This window comes from Pezoporus flaviventris, unplaced genomic scaffold, assembly GCF_033815535.1.
Source record: "Pezoporus flaviventris isolate CSIRO_AGI_PZ_B2104156 unplaced genomic scaffold, CSIRO_AGI_Pfla_v1 ptg000007l, whole genome shotgun sequence".
NCBI lineage: Eukaryota > Metazoa > Chordata > Aves > Psittaciformes > Psittacidae > Pezoporus > Pezoporus flaviventris.
Window position 1 is genome coordinate 51,933,072 of NW_026892555.1, and position 21,502 is coordinate 51,954,573.

The 21,502-nt window shown below is 39.2% G+C and overlaps 1 protein-coding gene across 12 annotated transcripts in view; it reads left to right on the forward strand.

The window, feature by feature from the left end:
• PTPRM (protein tyrosine phosphatase receptor type M) overlaps window positions 1–14,923 on the forward strand; it is a 472,285-nt gene extending 457,362 nt beyond the window's left edge. For all 12 annotated transcript variants that reach the window (XM_061448768.1, XM_061448769.1, XM_061448772.1 and 9 more), the window contains 6 exons: window positions 57–230; window positions 2,577–2,708; window positions 5,827–5,952; window positions 7,803–7,966; window positions 9,894–10,029; window positions 14,031–14,923. In XM_061448768.1, the coding sequence (XP_061304752.1) occupies window positions 57–230; window positions 2,577–2,708; window positions 5,827–5,952; window positions 7,803–7,966; window positions 9,894–10,029; window positions 14,031–14,084 (786 nt within the window). In that variant the 3' untranslated portion in view covers window positions 14,085–14,923. The remainder of the gene's footprint in view (window positions 1–56; window positions 231–2,576; window positions 2,709–5,826; window positions 5,953–7,802; window positions 7,967–9,893; window positions 10,030–14,030) is intronic.
• The last annotated feature ends 6,579 nt before the right edge of the window (window positions 14,924–21,502 follow it).

Consider the following 21,502-nt stretch of genomic DNA (forward strand, 5'->3'; position numbering starts at 1 on the left):
GGATGCTTTCACTGCTGTGTTAATTTTTCGGTTGTATTGTTTACTCTTTTTGAAAGACTTTAAATATGGTGACTCCGACACTGCGTGTAGAAGACTGCAGCATAGCACTTTTACCACGAAATCATGAAAAGAATCGCTGTATGGATGTTCTGCCTCCAGACAGATGCCTGCCTTTCCTCATAACGATAGATGGGGAGAGCAGTAACTACATTAATGCTGCACTGATGGATGTAAGTCTCTACTACATCATTAATAATAAAAAGGGAATAAGCAGCCCTCCAAACTGAGCAATGCCAGAAAGTGGAGTCAGCGCAAGAAAGCTGAAATCTTTCTAGCTTGTTTTCCAAAAACATGGCACAAAATCTTTAAACTCCCAAGCACATTTAGGATCCCACATAAGTTACGTCATAGCCAAGGTTCAAAGCCATGCTCAGAGAGCAAATCAGGGAGTTTTGATAAATTATATGTGTCTGGATTTCTCCCTAGTGCTTGAATTTTTAACCATCTGGCCTAGGAAAAATAGAGTTACCTATTAAGATACTAAGGCAGTTAAGTAGGATAATAAGGTTTGCAGCAATATTTCAGTTCCCTTTGTTTCTAATTTAAACAGTAATTAACAAAAAAAATTATTGTCTGTCAGCACAAGATAGTACAGAAGCCATTACTTCAATCTTTCGATTTATTTCTGTTTGAATGAATGATTCCTCTTCATGTGTGTGTGGATTGTTTTTTCTAATGCATCTATGGTAATTCTAATCCTGCTAATAGAATATCAGTAAAAAGACACTTAAACTGCCTTTACAGTCTGTAGATATTTATAGCCTATCTTTGACAATTTAGAGTTATAGTAATTATGGTTGTCAAACACATAAACAACAAGAAACCTGAGGTTAGCAAAGAATGAATACATTGTAAATGGCCTTTTTGAAAAGTGAAGCTAGAGTAATAACAGTTTATAGCAGTTTTTTCATTTCTTTCCTTCCAAGTTCTCCAAGCATTTTCCTAAAATAAGCCTAAGTTCAAAACACTCCTCTGAAAAAGTAGCTGTATTATCTTTGTGTTTATCTATGCAGAGAAAGTGAGAACAAAAGCTGAAGCAACCTCTCTAGGTTCTCACGGTAGGTCAACAACATTTCATATTAGAACGGAGCTCCCTTGATCTGCAATTTTTCAACTTTGCCATTACATTGTCTTCTTTCCTGGAGAGTTCAGTACTGTTTTGTTCTGTAAATTAAGTACTGCTCAGAAAGAGCAGTGCCTCAATACTTGCTTTGAAAGTGCTTCCCTTCTTCACTATTGACACAATGAGCTGCATCTAAAAGTGTGTCTTGGCACAAGGCTCTGAGGGAGAAGGTGGTTTGGTTTTCTTTCCACCTGAAGCACCCTAGCAAGGCTCCTGCAATGTGTCTGCACTGACAAACAGAAGCAGACATTTGTCCCTCTCTCTAAAAACTCAGCACTCCTTCTCCAGCAGGCAAAATGATGCATTTCACCTTCAGTTGCATCAGCTGAGATGTTCACCTCATGTAAGCCTTTAAAGCACACTTCAAGCAAAAGGGGTAGCACGCATAATTTTCATTATTCAGTATCAGAATGAATTTGAGAATGGTTTGCCCTAAAAAAAAACTGCTGGGGCTTCTAACTAAGGAAGTGATGGAGAGCCCTTCAAGCATCTGTCATCTGCATGCAACTTCCAGCAAGAAAAGACCTGTAAGATAGAAAGCAGCTGACCAATATACCAGCAGCATCGATACCTGCTGGTTGCAGTTTGCTGAAACTAAAACAAAGAACTGAAATCTTGCATGTCTTCATCTGTACCCCAAAACACATTGAGTTAATTTTCTGTGGTATCTACAGTGACTGTCTCTGAAAGAAGGACGCAAATAGCTGATGAGATTTTACCTCTGGTAAATATTTCAGTCCCAGGCATGTGAAGGCTTCCCTTCCTTCCTTAACGAAAGCAACAGTAACCCCTCCAACAATTAGCCCAATACAGCCACGCTGGCCTTCAACACTCAGGAGAATGTAAGTGAAAATGCTAGTATGAGATCCACAATGGAACAGTTTCACCAAACACCTCAATCAACGACATAGTCTGGTACTAAAGAAAACAAAGAGCACTGAAACTTATCCCCTGGGTACCTTCATGGCTGTCAGAGAAGAATTTCAACAGTATTTCTGAAAAATAACTAGATATTTCCTTTCACAGGCATCTTTCAAATTAACAGCTAAGTGCAGACTGCCAAGATTAATCAGTCCATTAACAGCTCAAAATAAAACTGCTGCTCAGATCTTTGTAGGAGTTGCATTGGAGGCAAAAACTTATGATTATTTTACTCTGTGCCTGTGGCATAAAATGAATTTCAGAAATAAAACATCTGCAGAAGTTGTATTCTGCCCAAATACAATTTATTAACTTTGAAGCATAGAAAATCTCAGGAAAGAGCTGAAAACAATGCATTAATTACATAGAAAATAGAAATAATGCTTTCAGTCCCAAAGTTTTGGGGCTATGATGGGATAAATGGGTTTTTACCTCTTACCATTCCTCTCACTAACTCGATGTTTCTTTGCAGAGCTACAAGCAACCGTCAGCTTTTATAGTTACACAGCATCCCTTACCAAATACTGTCAAAGATTTCTGGAGACTGGTCCTAGATTATCACTGCACTTCACTCGTTATGCTTAATGATGTGGATCCTGCACAAGTAAGTCAAGAAAACTGGTCCATTCAAAAGAAGAGTGCTAGTGCCTTGGCATTTCAGAGCAGCTTTAGGATGTAGTTAGTTTTATAAAACAATATTAAATACTAACACACTAAAAAGTTGATTCGTAGCTTCTGGATACATACAGGGAAAGAGGAATAAATCAGACAATCAGCAACTTCTCTACCAAAATGTTAATGCACACACACATAAGTGCATGTACCCATCATTTATTCTGATAAGTGAACATGCTTTGGGAAGAGCTGTTAAAAAACAAAAATGATGGTTGTGGAATTTTGACCCAAGTCTGAAGCACTCTAACAATAGCCAACCATTGTAAACAGAAGCCAATTCATTAGCCCATCTGAAACAGGTCAATGACCTTGGTCTGCTTACCAGGAGATATGTATTCCCAGTGTAAAAATCTGTTATGTTTGGCATAAAATTATATTGTTAGCAGGGAAATAGGAACTAAACAAGACTGGGGACTGAACATCCTTCAGAAGAGAAAACAGGGCAATGAAATGTATGGGGGGATGTAATTACCTTACAAAAGAGTTGTGCATGCTGTACATGTTCTTTAGAAAATTGAAAAACTGTACCTACTGGTTTGGCAATTTAATCACTAGCATTAATCACAGAGAGTCCTAGAGCCTGGCTCACAACTGTGCAATTCCAAGTTCTTACACAAATATAATTTCCTTGGTTCCAACAAACTGCACCAGCCATCTGCTGGAATAACACAGTGGTAATCTGGATTCTTAATATGTAAATATTTGCTAATTATTGGTTTAAGAGCAATTGTTATTTTTTTATAGCAGACCACATGTCTTTTTTATTCTTGACATGATCAAGAATCTTTTTAGCTTTGTTGATTATTGCATACGCTTAGAAAAATGTTTCCTCTTGCTTCTTTTTAACATGAAGAATTTGTTTTTAAAACACAGTAATCTTCCATTTTGTCTTTCAAAGGAATATGTAAGAATTCCACACACTATTTTAAAGACCGAATTTCTGATTCCAAGCCCTTAATTCTCTACAGGGAAAAAAGAAATATAAATGAAAGACAAAACTTCTATTCATGAGCTTCAGATTATTTTCTGAGTGAACAAGGAAAGACTCAAGGGAGTCAGACTGTTAAGGACTGCTGAACGGAGTTTTTTTTTAATTTGTGGGCTGTGTTTTGAATTGACAATAGTGCCTGGCTATTTCAAGCATTTATTAGCCTCACGGGGTTTAAAAGCTATTGGGATATGTAGTTAATGCACCTGCCTCCGCAGTATGTTAAACCTTTTTCCTCTAATGTGAGTAACAACCTTTTCATTAGGAATAAATCTCAAAACCCTCAGAGCAAACAGAAGCGGAGAGAGGGCAGAGCTTATTAAAAACACGCTTTACGTTCATATTTATTAACAATCAGTATTATCATTATTATTTATGTATATGTGGAGTGTTTATAGTTCTGTTTAGATATTACAATGTATGTGGATTGTTATGCTCTATTGGGAAATTAAATTCAACCCTTCACAGTGCCTCTGGTTTAAAGAGTGTCACTAGCATCACATGCATGCAAAATGCACAGACCTAAACGCTTTTGGCTTCTTTAGAACCTGAAATTGTGGCTTCCTAAAACAGCTCCAGCAAACAGCTCTGCTTATTATCTTTAAGCATTTTTCAAAGATCTGTTTGACCGGTATTCCGATGTATTTGAAAGACGGGTACTAAACTGTGCACATGTTAAATGATCTGAGTGCTGGCATTTGCATTAGTTGTGTGCATTGCATGTTGCTACCCTATACACAAGCATATTTCATAATAAAAATTTATGTCATATTTGACAATATTTGAAAATAATTTTCTCAGCTGACCAAATGGGGGGGGGGGGGGGGGGGGGGGAGGTGTAAAATGGAAAAAAACCCAAAAAATTTCTTATTCAAAGTTTCTGGTTTTAACATGTTAAAGTGAATTCTTGCAAATCAGAACCTGTTCTCTTTTTAACTGATGTAGTAAGTGGTTATGTTTTCGTAAAATGTAGTCATCTCTAAATGTCTTTATTGAGGACTAAGTGTTAGAAGAAATGCAAAACAACATCTGGAGTAAATGTGATTTGTCAACTCAGCTCTGGATCACCAACAGCAGTGCAGCAGAATGAAAACCACAGCTGTTTTATTGAATAAAATAAAGTTCCAAATATGACATCAATGCTTCTGCAAGCAAACAAAATTTCACGAGTTCATACTTAATTTTAGTGAATGTTTGCAAAAGCTACATGCTTGAACTGCTCTAAATATCCCTGGGAAAAAAAAAAATCATTGGGGTTTTTGTGTTAAAAAACAGACAAGCAGAGTCTGGCTTCAAAATCCTCCTTGCAAAGTGGTGATTTAGTCTTTAAAGTATTAACACAGATGATAATTGGTTCCTGGATGAAGGCATCATGATATTATTAGACTAAAACGGTGCAATATAATGTTAATATTACTTTGTAATCTTTAGATATCTAGAAGTAATGTCTTCTGAGCACTAAAGAAAGCATAATTACTATTTTCAGGTAGCACTCGTAGGATGATACCGAGCAGTTATTATTGCAGAATTTGAAGCAATTCGGGTATTAGCCGGTATCATCAGTCACAGGTGGAACATATATGAAAATTAACTCCTGAGATTTGAGAACTGCTGCACCCTCCATAGTATAAAGCACACATTCTGATGTGTGTTTGAGTTATTACCAACTTCTCAGAACATTTGGCGATACGAGCCTTCAGCTTCATACTGTCTTCGAGATACAGTAATATTTGACAGCACCCCCCTGTCTTGTCATAACATGTTGCAGAATCGATGTTGAGTGTCAGATGTGTTACTCCAAATACTAGAGAATGGCAAGTATAGCGGCAAGCAATAGCATGTTCAGTTAAGTGAAAAGGCATTTCTTTAAACTTGCTGCACACAAGTAAAAGCAGAGTTCTCTGAACTGGTGGAAGATGGTACACTGTATTTTATAAAGACACTGTGTGACAATTTCAGTAATAAATGTAGCACAAATTAAAATCTAGAAAAGTATATTGAGGCAGCGAGAAATTCAAAGTGATTAACTGTGTGCTTTTATGTTTGTGGTCTTCTATAGTTGTGTCCTCAGTACTGGCCAGAAAATGGAGTACACCGACACGGTCCTATTCAGGTGGAGTTTGTATCAGCTGATTTAGAAGAAGACATAATCAGCCGGATATTCCGAATTTATAATGCGGCCAGAGTAAGGATATTAATTGCAAAACAATTCTGTGTCAGTAGATGACTTGACTGTACTCAACTCACAAAAATGGAAGTTAAACTCATATAAAACCATTCTCATTTCATAGCATATTTATTTGGAAGCAGCGGTGCAATACTGAGTCACGCCGTAATCAATGAGAAAAAAGCCTTCTGCATATAATTAAAGTAAAAAATATTTTAATGCATATCTCAAGTGTGCTAAATGCAAATGAAATAAATGCAGTATTCAGATTGTATGGTACCCCAGAAATACCGAAATCAGTGCTGTTTTCAAGAGTGTGGAATTAGCCATCTTGCATATTTGTGTCCTGTGCCATGTGAAGAAAGCTGTGCACCAATACTAGGCATCTTTGTCAGTACTAGTCCCAGGCTTTTAGCAAAGATTTTGTCCCACTAATCACACTTTGTAATACATGTAAGCACTTCAGAGGGACGAATATGTTCTCATGTCCAGCTTTACCACTCCCACAAAATTGAGAGAAGACTAGACAACACGTGTTCCAAGATGAGTGGAAAAAAGATTCCACCACAGACCAGGCATCTCTTCCCATCCAGATGGAGGGAGCCTTTGCAATGGACTGGTATCAGTCACCAAAGAACCACAGCTAGGAATTCGCAGCATTTCCTGCTGAAAAGAGTCAGCACTACCCTAGATCCAGTAGCTCCTAGGACAGTGAAAGCCCCCAAAACCACACCCAAAACCATACTAATACCCAAAAAGGGAAACCAACTGTAAGCCTCAAGATACATGGCAGGGGGATTGGAACTAGATGATCTTAAGGTCCTTTCCAACCCTAACTACTCTATGATTCCATGATTCTATGAATACTGTGAAGGCCTGGCATTCACAGTAATAGTGGCAATGTAAAAACACGATCTCCAGCAGTGTTAATGTGAACTTTAGCAGGAGCTGGGTCTGGCTGATGTGCTTTGGGAAGAGGGACCATCAGCTGAAAGAAACTGGCCAGGAAATCAGTAGATTCCAAATTTTGACATAAAGCAGACAAAACCCATTGAAAAACATATCTAATGCTGCATCCACTTTGGTTTATTCCCTTATCTCGTTAATATTGCATCCTCTCTATTGCCTCTTACTCTAGAGAAAAAATTGTATGTCAACATTTCTATGTGTTGCTAAATGCCCTCACTTTGCACAGAAGTGAAAGTGGCAAATCCTAGACTCCAAAAAACCGTTTTCATGTGTGTATTTATTATGCCCTTTTCAAAGGACTGTAATTTTCTGCCACTAACACTTGTTCTATGCTCCTTTTTTATTTTAAATCACCATAAAGCAACTGTTCAGTAGCATTTCACCAGAGGGGATCTGACTGCTGCAGTAACACACAGTAAAATAAAATGTAGTTAGATTATTTTTATAAGCAGAAACATCTTAAGGTTTTATTTGGGATTTTAAATGTTTCCTGCTTCAGAATGTCTTGAGAGGTTTTGACCTTTCTTATATAAAAAAGACAGAAGCATACAAGCATTCTTCAAAATGCTGAAGCATATAAAAAAAGTATATAATTGAAGTTGTGTTGCAGCTTCCTCTTTGCTACCAAGTTTCTGCTATGATATTAATTAATTACTTGCTTTATCCTGCAGCTGTAACATTGTGCTAGTCTAGTCTATTTGTATAGCACTGTTTAAAATCTCTTGTTCTAATAACTCTGTTGGAAATTAAAAGTTATAACTCCTCAGGGGCAGTTAAAATTACATCAGTAGTTTGTCAGCAGTGATCTTCTTGAACAACCTCCCTTACTGATGCAAATATCTCAATTATGTACCAAAAAATGCTTTTATTTTTCCTGCTTGTTGCCTGAATCTCTGCAGCCCCAAGATGGCTATCGGATGGTGCAGCAGTTCCAGTTCCTGGGATGGCCCATGTACAGAGACACTCCAGTTTCTAAACGCTCCTTCCTGAAGCTCATCCGCCAAGTAGAGAAGTGGCAAGAAGAATATAATGGGGGAGAGGGGCGCACAGTTGTACATTGCTTGTAAGTACTGGAAACAGAAGGGTGATTCCTCTTCCAGACGTAAAGCACAGCAGTAAATATGGCATGATTGACCAGTTATGATGATCCTGTAATTGCCTTACATTTTGTACCAGGGGAGGTTTAGATTAGATATTAGGAAAAAATTCTTCACAGAGAGAGTAATTAAGTATCGGAACAGGCTTCCAAGGGAAGTGATGTAATCACTGTCCCTGAAAGCATATAAAACTGTGTAGATGAGGCCCTCAGTGATACAGCTTAGTGGTGGTCTTGGCAGTTCTGGTGTAATGGTTGGACTTGATGATCTTAAAGGTCTTTTCCAGCCTAGCTGATTCTGTGATTCTATAATAATGGACTTTTTGTCCTCCTGTGACCTTTGTGCTCCACTGGTGTTGGCTCTCATCCACTCTGCCAGCATCCTTCTTTTGATACGGCTTAATACTTGTACATGCTGTTTGCCCTCAGCAGAAGCCGATCTTTTGAGACTGAGTCTTCAGTGCTTGAAGTTGCATCCCTCTTCCTCTAACCATCTTTTAGAAAAGGGGCATGCTAACTGCAAAAGCACACACTAACACACTTTCAAAAGTTGGGACCCAATGTTAGATAGATGGAGGAAAATCTAAGAGTATATTAATAATTCCCACTATCACTGACCTTGAACAAGTCATTGCTCTTTGGTTTCCCCATCTGTAGAATGGGGATAATAATACTTTCATCAAAGAAGCATTGTGCAGTGTGATTAATTAATGTTTTGAGATCTTCAGCTGAAAAGACCCTTTTGAAGTGCAAATTACTGTTATCTCTGAGGTGGCTGATGATATTAAATAGTTGTACAACATCACACATGCGTCACTTCCAGGCAGTAAAGAAAGAAAGAGCTCTAATATAATCCTTTTCAATTACTTTATTTTAATTAAAATTCTCAAAGAGTCCCACAATATCAGGCAATGTTTTGGCAGCAGAGAGCATTCTTTTCATACTGCCGGGATGTGACAGATGTGCGACGTTGTATCTTCCTTTGAAAATCAACCATTTGTGAAGCTGGTTTGAAAGACCTGCTACCTAACTAGTCTGCACTCTGGTAATTATTAAGGTTTATTATTTTCCGCGAAGCACAGCCTAAAGATTGTAGCCTAAAGCCTCGAGCAGCTTTAGAAATAATAGGGTTCCCAGAAAGAAAAAGATTCTCTTGAAGATTAAAAATAACCAGGGATAAAGTATTATTAAATACTGTATTTGATCATGCATATGAACATTTCTGCCTGGCTTCTTTGTTAGCAAGTCACTTTGGGTTCTCATCCTCTGATACTGTGGGTAAAGGAGGACTATATACACTTTTAAAAGTAGTCACTGCCAGGCAGCTGGCCCCTCTGCCTGCTGCCAGGGGAAGGTGGCAGCACCACCTGGTACCCTGCCAAATGTGCAGCCAGCAGAAGGGCTACAAACGAGACTTTTGGAACTTCTGCTATTCCTTCAAAACACCTTTTGGTCCCGGAGGAAAGCACAACGATCTGGAGTAAAAGAACTCAAATATCCATTTTATCGCTAATATTTCTAGGCCTGATGCTCATTGCAGTCTTGTGTGTTTAGAGTGCAAAGGGGTTTTGAATCTAAAAGTACCTTGTCATCATTTCAGCATCCTCTTTGTGCTGTCTCAAATGTTCACTGAAGGCTGGTGCAAAACTCAGCTATTGTATTCCCACTAGGCTTTCAGCCTGTTGTATTGTGAATCATAGCTTTGAGGTCTTTCAGCCCATTAATTCCAATTAAAAAGTGTGTTTTGCCCAGAGTTTGGTAGCTTTCGGGGACAGGAATGTTCTGTTGTTTCTTCCTATTAGAACTCATGCTTTCTTTAGTCATCCATGGTGCTGTACAAACTTGTAATATGGGAGTCAATTGTAGCTGAGCTGTTTCATCTCTCTTATTGTAGGAATGGAGGTGGCCGCAGTGGGACATTTTGTGCAATCAGCATTGTTTGTGAAATGCTTCGACATCAGAGGGCTGTTGACGTATTCCATGCTGTGAAGACACTAAGGAATAATAAGCCTAACATGGTGGACCTTCTGGTATGAGCTTTTTAACTGCATCACTAAATAGAAGATGTTCCTTTTTCTCAGAAGACTCAGTAAGATTTCCAGGATTTGCAGTGGGAGTTGTTCACAAAGCAAGCAAGTCATTTTCAAAGGGGATAATGAAGTCACTTCACTTGTAAGAGTATTTTTACACTGCTTTCTTCCCAAGGAGACTTTGTCTCTGTTCATTTGAATTTTTTAAGAGTTTTAAACTTTCAGCCGAACATCCTTATTAATTTTCTTTTCTAGCAGGCTGAGCCAAGTGGAGAGCAGCCCTTGCATGGTAGAAATAATAGTTATGTAAAATGAAATGCCAGATTTTCAAATTATATATTTTATAAATAGCTTAATCACCTAATATTTATCAAAGCTATGAATTTCAGTTTGACATCCAGAATATTGCATTTAATTATGGTTGCTCTATCTCATAGAAAGATTAAAGAAGTTCAGAAACAAGGGGCCACGTGCAATTATTTTCCTAGAGAGTGTTTTATGAGCTTTTTTTCTTTTTTTCTTTTAATGGAGCATTGCTCAAGTGCCAGCTGCTATACCAGAAAAGCTGCAGAACCAGCTTAAACCAGCAGGTCCTTACACTCCAGCATGGAGTTCTTACTTGCAGGCGGGTGGAGCATGATACCTGATTCTGAAGTGGGGGCTATAAAAGATACAACATCCTGCTGTAGATGTGACTGCTTAGGAAGCAGCTGTATTTCATTTAGCATCATAGTCAGGAGGAGGCAGCATCTGCACTGCTTCAGGGATACTAACCAAATTTGAGCTGCTTTTGCAAGCTCTGATTAAACAAATTTGGGTCATACTTGAACATTACAGGGTGCCCAGGGTGAGGCAGGAAGTGTCTCGCAGCTGGTCCAGCCTCTTGTAATTTTGGGAGAGATCCCTCTCTCTCAGATGAGCTAAGATCTGGGTGTGAAACACACTGGAAAATGGGCTAAAAGCAGGAATTTCTGTTGGGAAGAATGAAGCTTTCAGGCTCATGTGTAGATGGGCAGAGATACCCGCTTTGCCATCACACGTATCACTGCATCTCATCTGCCCCATCAAAGAACAGCTCCTGCCACATCTTCCATTGATGTCCTCCCATCTAGCCTGCACATGAAGTCCCAGACCCTCCCCTAGGTCCTGCTCATGGAAAAACCCAGATGTTGCCAGCTGTGCAAAGCCAGAAGGGAGTTTACAGTCAGGGCCATGAGCCAGCAATATGGAATTGTGAACATTGTATCAGTGAGAAACTACCAAGCTTTTACAATGGTGGGAGGGGGCAGCTTAGTTGGCTCCTCTTCTTCCTCTAGTTTATATTCTTAGGAGGAGAATCATCATGCTGAGAACCATACATTTTCACTTCCTAGATATTAGGAAAAATGTCCTACTTCTTCATTCAGATAGTATAGTTTGGATAGAGACTTGGCAGGCCTGCTGTTCTCCCTTCTCCCAGAGCTTAAGTCCACATAACTCACTGATCCCTTATTCATTTATTTTGTAGAAATAAAAAGAAAATTACCAGTGTGAAGCTGTACAGTGGAAGAAAAATGCTCTTCATAAATTCCCATTTGTGACAGTTCTCCAGGTATAGATCTGTCAGGCAGCAGACTCCATTTTTCAACAGAGAATTTTTTTAATCAAAAGCTAAATGTATTATTTTAGAATATAAAAATAGCTTTTAGTAAATTAAGGATGGTCTTGAGAATGTCTGGATGGCATTGAGAGGCCATATAAGGCCTTTTCATTGGAAGATTTCAAAGCACTTGTGAAGGAGATCAGTATTTTTTTCCTTGTTTTTCAGACAGAGGAAAGAAGGCGGGGGATAATCAGGATTTTTACCATTAGCATGTAATTCACTGACAAAGCAGAGTTAGAACCACATCTCTTCAGTCTTGCTCTGCTACTTTGTAAGAACAAATATTTGAATTAGCAAGGTTTCAATTTCCATGTAGATTGTTTCATGGTGAAAGGGAATTGTGACACTCGAGTTCTTTTCCTGATCTGTTACTGACTTTATCCTTTATGACCTTTCTTATATTAACATGTCTTTTCCTCAGTTTCCATATCTGAAAAGTGAGAATAGTAATATTCATCTACCTTTGTAAAATGTTGTGGTAAAAGATAAAATACTCAGAATTATAAGGGTATTTCACAGAAACAGTTTCAAGACTGCTTTATCAATACCTGTTATGCGCTTTCTGACTAGATGAAGGGCAGTGTTTACAGTCCATACTTAGAGATTCATCCCTTAATTTCATTGAAACCTTTGGTTTTCCTGCAAATGTAAAAATCAGAATGCCACATCCATGCAGTATGGATATCTGTGAAATTCTTCAACCATTGTAGGAAAGTAACACGTGGTATTACAAAATATCTATTACAGAGTGCCCAAAGCACTTTGTGATAAATGTTGTTGGACCTACCAATAGGTGTCCCAGACAAAAAAAATAAATACACCTCTCTGAAGCTAGCTAACGTAAAGAGATTTTTAATATCCACCACCAAGTGAATAATAAAAACATATGAAGGGCATACATGAGTGAACACAGTGGGAAATAATAGATGACTGCTTTTTAAGACAGGTATTCGGTTTACTAAAAATGACAGTTATTCTGCTGGATCAGTAAATCAGCATAAAATGAGCATGGGAAAAATGGAAATGGATGAGTGGCTGATCTCTTGTTTTGACCTGTTATTTAGTTATAGCATAATTTTCACTTATTTAGAAACATATGCAAGAAAGCAGAAAAGGAATAATGTACATAATACTCCTTTCTATCCTTTCTTTTTTATTCTTTTCTCATTCCAAAGAAGACATAGTTTGTGAAACCCTGCAGGATATCTAAACCTCACATGCAACTCATTCATAGCTTAGGTGATACATGCTCCTAAGGTTTGTTTTGGTTTGAAGTGACAACTCTCCACAAAAAACCTTGGAAATTGTCCATTCATGTTAATGGCTTTTTGATGGTTGTAATATTACTTTGTCTCTTATATGTTAAGGTAGACTCTCTTCTCAGCTAAAATGTGACCCAAAATCACAAGTACAGGCCAAAAGAGTTAATCCTTTAAAATGCTTGCTTTGGTGAAAATGAGGATATATCTGAAGTGTAATTGTAATCTTCCTACTTGTGATGCTGGGAAGGTGAAGGCTTGAGTGCTGTCTTCTAGCTAAGTCTGTTGTTGTTCCTATATGATAGTACATGCTTAGTGATCTTTTATTAATTGATTAATGTGCCTTAGAGAAAGAGGCATTTCAGTGGCAGACATAGTCATAAAACTGGCAGGTATTTCCAAACTGCATTTTTAGTAGCCAGAGCTCTTGGATTTGGGGAACCCACAGCTACTATTTCTTTCAGCTTTTTTGCTTCTTTTAAATGTTAAGAGCTGTTAAGAGCCTAACTTAACCATCACCATTAATTGCTAAAAACTAACTGTAATTAACCCAATTTATTTGGCTCAGGCCTGATTCCACAGGCCTGTTACACTGGGAGAGGACCGTATTTTGGCATGGGCTTGGGCTGCACGTAGAGGAGGAACAGTGGTATTACAACTCTTACCCTGAAATGTAGCAAGCGTATGAATGACATTAAACTAAAAGTTGCTATCTTGGAAGCAACTGGGTCTGTTTTAAAATAAACACTTCCAGGGAGGAATTTCAATATCTTCGATTCTGGTGAAGTGCTACCCAACAAATTTTGACAGACAACAGAAGGGGTACAAGTCAATTTGCTTATGTGCAGTCAATTTTCCTCATACAAGTGTATTAGAGCATCTAAATACATATCTAATATGAGCAGTAGCGTAAGTTACTGTGTGTAATGTCTGTTGTGTGGTTGAAATAAAGATTTTCTTATCTGAATACAAATTGAATTTGCAAACTGGTTCCCACTGACAACAACTGATAGTAAATAATTTGAACAGAAGAGAAATATTGATCCCCTTAATTAAGTCCCTTCGATAACTCACTTTGTGGCTTTCTTTTGATTTTTCAGGATCAATACAAATTCTGCTATGAAGTGGCTTTGGAATACTTGAATTCTGGCTGACTGCATAAACAGCACAAAGTTCCTCCTTTCAGCACCACAAACAAAGCAAGTCGCTTCATGATACCTGTGTAAATGAGATGAAGACTTCTCAGTGTTATGCTTATACTGCTTTGTATAATTGGCTCTTTTTAAGAGCCCTAAAAGATGTTTATAAAACTGCTTGCACTGCCCATTTTCCACTATAATGCCGCTGCCTGACACCCATACCAACATACACCAAACCACGTGGCAGTTGTTGAACACTGTATTCATACCTAGCCATTGATGTGGTGAAGCAGCATAGTCCTCTGGTAAATAAGAGAGCACAATTATATTCTTATGAAGGAATTTGTACTTTTCTGTTATATTTTGTTGCCTGTGATTCTCAGTTATTGTCACAGCCTAGTGTATATTTCTGTTCTGTGGAGAATGCTGTCTGGCATTTTGATAATATATGATTTTAGTTATATTTGTATTCTAACACGTGCATAATAAATGAATCATATGTAGCTTATCTGAACTAATGGAAAGACATGTACCAAATCATGTTAACTTTGTTGAGTTGTAATTTCTATCCACTTTGTACCATTTCAGAGAGAGAGAATCTTGATAGAAATACAGTTAGAAAATGCAAAATACAGGATGCTCAGATTAATATATCCAAAGCTTTTTCATTTGTTTATATTGTAAATATTTTTTGATTTCATCAAATTATTTATTCATTAAATGAATTTTTTTGTGAAGCACAGTGAGTGACAATCATTTTTATGAAGCCCTGGAAATGCTTACTGTACAATAGTGTAAACATTTGTTTACCTTGTATGGATTCTCAGCTCAATAAATAATTACATACATGATAAGATCTTGTTTAATTTAATATCTCTTGGCATCTGAGTGCCTTCAACTAAGCCTCTTTTCAAATTAATTCTTGTAAATACTGAGCTACCTCGAGAGCACTTTTAATGGTGTGATCCAGTGTTCATCCAGCCAATAGCAAGATGTGCCGTGCCAATACATAAAAAGAGGTGATTTGTATGTTTAAAAATGCAGATGTACAAATGCAGAACCTGAAAACTTCCCTGCTGTCTGAAGAGGTGATGTTGGGCTTGCAGTACTCAGTCTTGCCACAGCATTCCTCTGCAGCCCTCGGCATGCCCTGCCATTCACTCTGTATCTGCTGCTACAAAAGGGGTGATGGTGCACTGGTTCTGGGGAAGAATGACTGCTGTGAGGAGAAAGTAATTCCTTGTGGTAAAAATACCAATACTGAAATGACTGGGAGGGTGTTAAAAAGTGAGTAAAATTACTGCTCTATTACTAGTGCTGTTCTCAGTACTGCCAGCAGGCAGGTTTATACCGTTAAAGCTCTTGCCTCTCCTGATTGTGGCTGTACTGCGCTTCCATGGTGTTTTGGATAGTTCTCCCAAGCACTTACCATTGCCAGAACAAGCTGGGACTCGCCTCATGTTCACAGATGCAGGAAGTGCAGCAATAAAGTAGCGAGAAGGGAGAATGAGACATCACACTGGAGCTGCAGATCTTTCTCTCACCCAGAAGTGGCAAGGAGATACGGCAGACGTAACTGCTCGATACTGCAGCCTCCCAAAGCTATATAGGAAACCTAGTGCAAGGAAGAGGCAGACTGCAGAGTATCTCAGCTCTTAAAAAGATTCTTTCATGTGCTAGCCATCTGGAATGGAGGCAGTATCTATATAGAGGTACCACTCACAATGTTTCAAGAACCTCTAAATTGCTAAAGAGATCCAGCTTGGACAGAATGACTTACAGTTTGTCAACTCCCAGTTTGTCAAATCCCAGTTCAAAACTGCTTCAGATCTGAAGACATGAGGATAAGCTTCCTCTGCAGCTAGAAAGCATCTTTTAAAGTTGCTTTAAAATGTAGCTGGCAAGTATCAGTCATTGCTATAAATTGCACAGATGTACACAAAAACTGATGAAAAACAACCCTAGTTCTGAGAAGAATTATGGTCCTTTGATAAACCCTGTAGCACTTCAGCCTGTTGCAGAATATGCTCTTGTACATTGGAAACACTACTGTTAGGAAATAAAATCCAAACCTATTCCTCACAATCAGTTTAACAGACCAGGAATGCCAGCCAGGCATGCTTCTTTGTAATAATTGTAAAAGTTGAGTTCCGTGATCTATTTAGTGAAATATGCATGTATGTGTCCAGTATTTTCTGATGTTTTCAAGAAGTGTAAGACAGACAAGAGTGCTGAAGGAACCTGAGCCCAGAAGGTAATGAAGGCCATGTGATCCCAAACGTGAATGAGATTTATTGAAATGCGGCAAGAATCTCCCCAAGGACAGAGACTGCCAGTGTCTGGCAGGCATTATTTCAGCTGCTATACTCTTGCAGACATACTTTGCACAGGTAGGTCTTGAGGGATGAAGGGGAGAAGGAGATGAGAAGGAGAGAGCTCTCCAGTGTTTCATGTTGTTTTACTGATACTACCTTTTTGTTGTTGTTCTTCTAACACAGGCACAGTCAAACCTGTGTTACAGAGTCTGTGTGATGTTGTCCCAAAAGGCATTCTGTGAACTACAATGCCTTACAACTGGAGACAGCTAAAGAAAGCACAGTAAGAAGCTGTGTCCTCACTCTCATACTGCAGCTATCAATCCATACAAATGCCAGAGAAATCCAGGCTTAGGTAAAACAATATTTTGGCAGGAAATAAAAACAGATGAGGACTTCAGGAGCAAGCATAAGAAATCAGAAAGGAGCAGAATGAAGAGATGAATGTGGGGGGCATGTATTCAAGAAGCAGCATTGAGCTTATGAAAGTTGCCCTGGAGTGCGGCATTTTAGATGACACAACAGAAGAAAACAGCAGTGACAGCCATTCTAAGTGTTCGTAAACCAAATTCCCTTTGCAGAAGAATGCTACACAATTACAGGCCCAGTACAGCTGCAGAACTTAATGGAGACATCAGTCCTAGTTCGAGAGGAAGAGAGGAAGGGATGTTTTCTTCAATCCCCAGTATACAAGAGGTACATAAATGATTAAAGAGATACTTTAAAGAGTAGGCCATATGTATCACCCAACTCATCATCTCCCTGGGATTTGAGGTAGATTATTTTTGCTAAGCTATTCTGCAATAACAGGAATGGGGATGGTGAGAGACATGATCACACGCAGGTGATCTCTATCTTTTTAACAGCAATGCTCCTGACAGCTTCCTGGGCTGCTTTGTCAGCAAAATGAGCCTGTCACTGGCAGGGTAGCTTCACAGAGTACTAATGCAAAGCTTAAGTACTACATATAGTAAGACTAAAAAAAATTAACCACAGAAACAATTTTCTACTCACCTGTTTGCAGTGTGGTTCAAAAGGGTCTCTGTGCCACAGACTTGCTCTGAAGTGCTGTGCAGCATCAAGACCACCTTCCTTTTGGATTTCTCCTTCAGATCCTTAGGGCTCATCTTTAATATCTCTGAAATATTTGCTTCTTGTTTCACTGTATATGGGTGCTCCCCAAGGTCTAACTGTATATGCCCCTTCTCAGTCAGCACTGGTCCTTTGATAACGTGTAGCAAAGACATAGATAGGTTTTCCTTCTTTGAGGTGTGGCAATGAAGACAAATCGACCCTTTCAGCGGCAGCTATTCCAGACCGCTTCCCTTGGGGAAGCCTGGAGAGGGTGTAGTGGTAGTAGCCAAACCTAAAGCCTCTTGGCATTACACAGTCCAAATCATTCACAGCAGGATCAGCTGCTAAGCCTCCTTTTGCTTGTGGCAATTTTGTGTCTTCCCCCACAAATCAAGGATGACTAAAGAAAGTGATGTGAAAGTTGTTTACTTGAGGTTTTACAGCCTCATTAGTTTCCTGATTCAAAGGTAATTCAGTTGTTCTGCTTCCCAGAATAACTCCTCCAAGCAGTTGTGCATTTGCCTTCAGAAACAGCAAGCTATGTAATGCAGATCATTGTAACAGAAGGATTTGCCATCAAATTGTTTTACATTTTATTATTTGCTTTACACTTATTTTATCAACTTGGAGCCAACAAAATCTCATGCAGCCCATGATGTTCTTTCTGGGAATATGACTTGAGGTAGGCGCAAAGGAGATGCGAGGCTGGAAGAGGTTTGGGTCTGTAAATAGCCTGCCATGATTTTGTTTAATATTGTTGATAGTACTTGATGCACAAAAGCACAGAAAAGGTGGGCTTTGACAGTGAAGAGTGAGAGCAATGCTTGCTGTAGCTTGTCTGAGGGAATGTACCAGGGGAAGATTAATATCTCATGTTCACTGACAGTCTTTCAAAGCAATGGTATTTTTACTCCTGGAGCTCTTCTATTGATGTGTTTTCAGTAGCACCTTAGAAGACTTCTAATTGTGTCTCTACAGTTGTGATATTTCTAGCAATTGTTTTTTTTTGTGAAGATGTGCTCATGTGCCAAAATTAAGGCATAAGTCTCATTCATGCTAGACATAGAATCATAGAATCATAGAATAGTTAGGGTTGGAAAGGACCTTAAGATCATCTAGTTCCAACCCCCCACCATGGGCAGGGACACCTCACACTAAACTGCATCACCCAAGGCCTTGTCCAACCTGGTCTTGAACACTGCCAGGGATGGAGCATTCACAACCTCCCTGGGCAACCCATTCCAGTGCCTCACCACCCTAACAGGAAAGAATTTCCTTCTTATATCCAACCTAAACTTCCCCTGTTTAGGTTTTAACCCATTACCCCTTGTCCTATCACTACAGTCTCTAATGAAGAGTTCCTCCCCAGCATCCCTATAGGCCCCCTTCAGACACTGGAAGGCTGCTATGAGGTCTCCACGCAGCCTTCTCTTCTCCAGGCTGAACAGGCCCAACTTCCTCAGCCTGTCTTCGTTAATCCTGCTGTCAGGCCTAAGTAAATGCAATCAGAAGTCCTAGTCCTACAAACATTTATGTTCACATCCTCATCTGTTCCCACTTGCACAAAAAAAAATTCAGTGCAATTCACACATTTTGCATCTGAGCTCATCAGTCCTTCTACATGTCATGATGCTGTATTTGGTCTGAAATGGGATGAATGGGAGGTGACTGGTGAATGCCTTTGCATTAGTAGTTTGGTTGGTTTTTTTCCCCTCCACTCTTCTTTCCTTCACTGATTAAACTATCTTTACCTTGACCCACAAATTTCCATGCTTTTCCATCCTATTGTCTTCCCTATCCTACCAGAGGTGGAGGGAGTGTGTAAGTGACTGTGTGGAGATTTAGCTGCTGGCTGGGGTCAGCCCACCACAGATGGCATAGAAGTGTTTGGAAGCCTAAGGTCTACAGCTGTCAATACACAATATGCTTCAACAAAAAGTTTTAAATGTGAGCTTACTTGTCATAAAATAAATAGGATTGCTTAGGTGCTTAAAATTAAAAACATTATGTATGTTATTAAAAGCACATTTTTAAAATAAACCTAAATAGACACAGGTAGATTGACTCACTCAAAGTGATAAAAACATGGAATTCTGTGTTGCAGGAAATTTTTGGCAGATACTTGGCCTTCTCTGTATCTGAATTCAGTCAGTTTTAAGTGTTGTCTATAAGCAGCAGATACTACACCAAAAAAAAAAAAGAAAAACGAAACTCTGCTATTGTTTTTCCTATGCCACGAATGAATGCTACAGGAGCAGCAGAGCCCTGCCTGAGATCTTACAGACCTGCACAACTCTAGATGCTCTACAAGGAGATGGCATTTCACGCTGATGAGTTGCTCCCTCAGAAGGCAGAGCACCATGCTGGATCACATAATACTCATATTACATACACATCAGGTTAATGATTGCAGCCTCTGAAAAGACTCTGAGATGCACCCAGTCTTGTAGCTCTCTGTGTTTGTAACTTTCAGAAGTTGAGTTGCATGCCCAGAGAATTAGTCTGCTGTTGCATCCCCTTGAAATTCTGATTTATATGGTATATAAAAATCAGCCTATAATATAGAGCGTTTGGGGGACGAAAAGGCATCAGAATGAAATATAGTTACTGCCTTGCCACATGAAAAGTGTGATGAAATTTGATGTTGGTCCTTGAAGACTTCATTATCTGTTCATCTGTGTGTTCTCCAGTTTACATAGTTTGATTGGGAATGCCTGTGACGCTCCCACACAGTCAGGCTTTAGGAGAGTAACCCTAGTTGGTCATGTACAGGAATTTAATCAATATTACACACCACATAAAACAAAATGTAGCTTTGCTGTTAAAGGGGATCAGCACAGATTCAGCCGTGCTGACGGGCTGCAGCCTTGTGTTTTGGAACAATGACAGTCTCCATCTGAAAACACCAGCTTCTGAGCAAATCCACAGATAGCACTGCTGAAAAAAAACATCTGCTGACGGCTTGCAGTTCTTGCTCCATTATATTCAGTTGTGTGTACATTGGTTTTCTCTTGGTAGGGTATGAGCAAAATACAAGCCATCCCCCAAACATGACATTCTTCCTATCGTGCACTTCTAGCCTGCCTGTACCAGTCCCTGTCAAGACCTAGCAAGAAGACAGCACATGCACAGATCTCTACCTTTTTCAATGGCAAGAAATTAATCAACTGCTATCAGCCTGCCTTCTGCCTTCTTTAGGCTGCCTAGTGTGGAGCTACACCTCAGTCTGACAGCCAAAAGGGTCAGTAAGTCAGTGATGTTGTAACTGATTTGAATAAAAGCTTTTGCTGTATTAATCTGTACTTTCTATCAGATAACAAAGTCTGCTGGTCAAATCAAGCTTTCCTCTCCTGTTGGCACTCCTCCCTTCCCTCCTCCCTCCCCCTCTGCCAACATCCCCTCTTGCCAAATCACACTGACCCACATTCTGAATCTCTGACTACACTTCAAGGATTAGTTTGTGGCCATTCTGCGTCTGTTTTGACAGGCGGCATTGCCAAACGCATTTTCTCCAGTGAAGGATCTCATTCATGCTGACAGCATTGCACTCCTGTCTGCCATCCCACCACATCTGTCAGCACACAGACTGGGGCAGAGCATTGTCTGGTGAAGGTGGGCAGAGTTTTATTGTCTTGGGTGGTGTTTACTTTCCATGTTTTTAAATAGAGCATTCTCCCTCATCCCAAAACCTCTGCTCAGAACACTCTCTTTCAACACATGCACTTGTTGCATGAAGTTTCCATTTAGCTGAGACTCTTAGGAAGAATTAGACAACCTCCCTGATACTGCTGTTACAACTGCAAATTCATTTGTTACACTTCATCTGGACCACAGAGATATAATTTAGTCCAACCTTGCAAATTAAAGCCACTAAACACTTTTTGTAACCAAGTAGACAGAACAATATTGCAATGAAATTTTCCACAATCAGCTGTGTCAAATGTGCCGAGGTTATGGTGGTTACCTTTCAGAGGCAGTCAGGCAAGAGCAGCATCTTCCCATTACAACTGATAAATGGCTGCATGATTTGGCACCAGATTATTC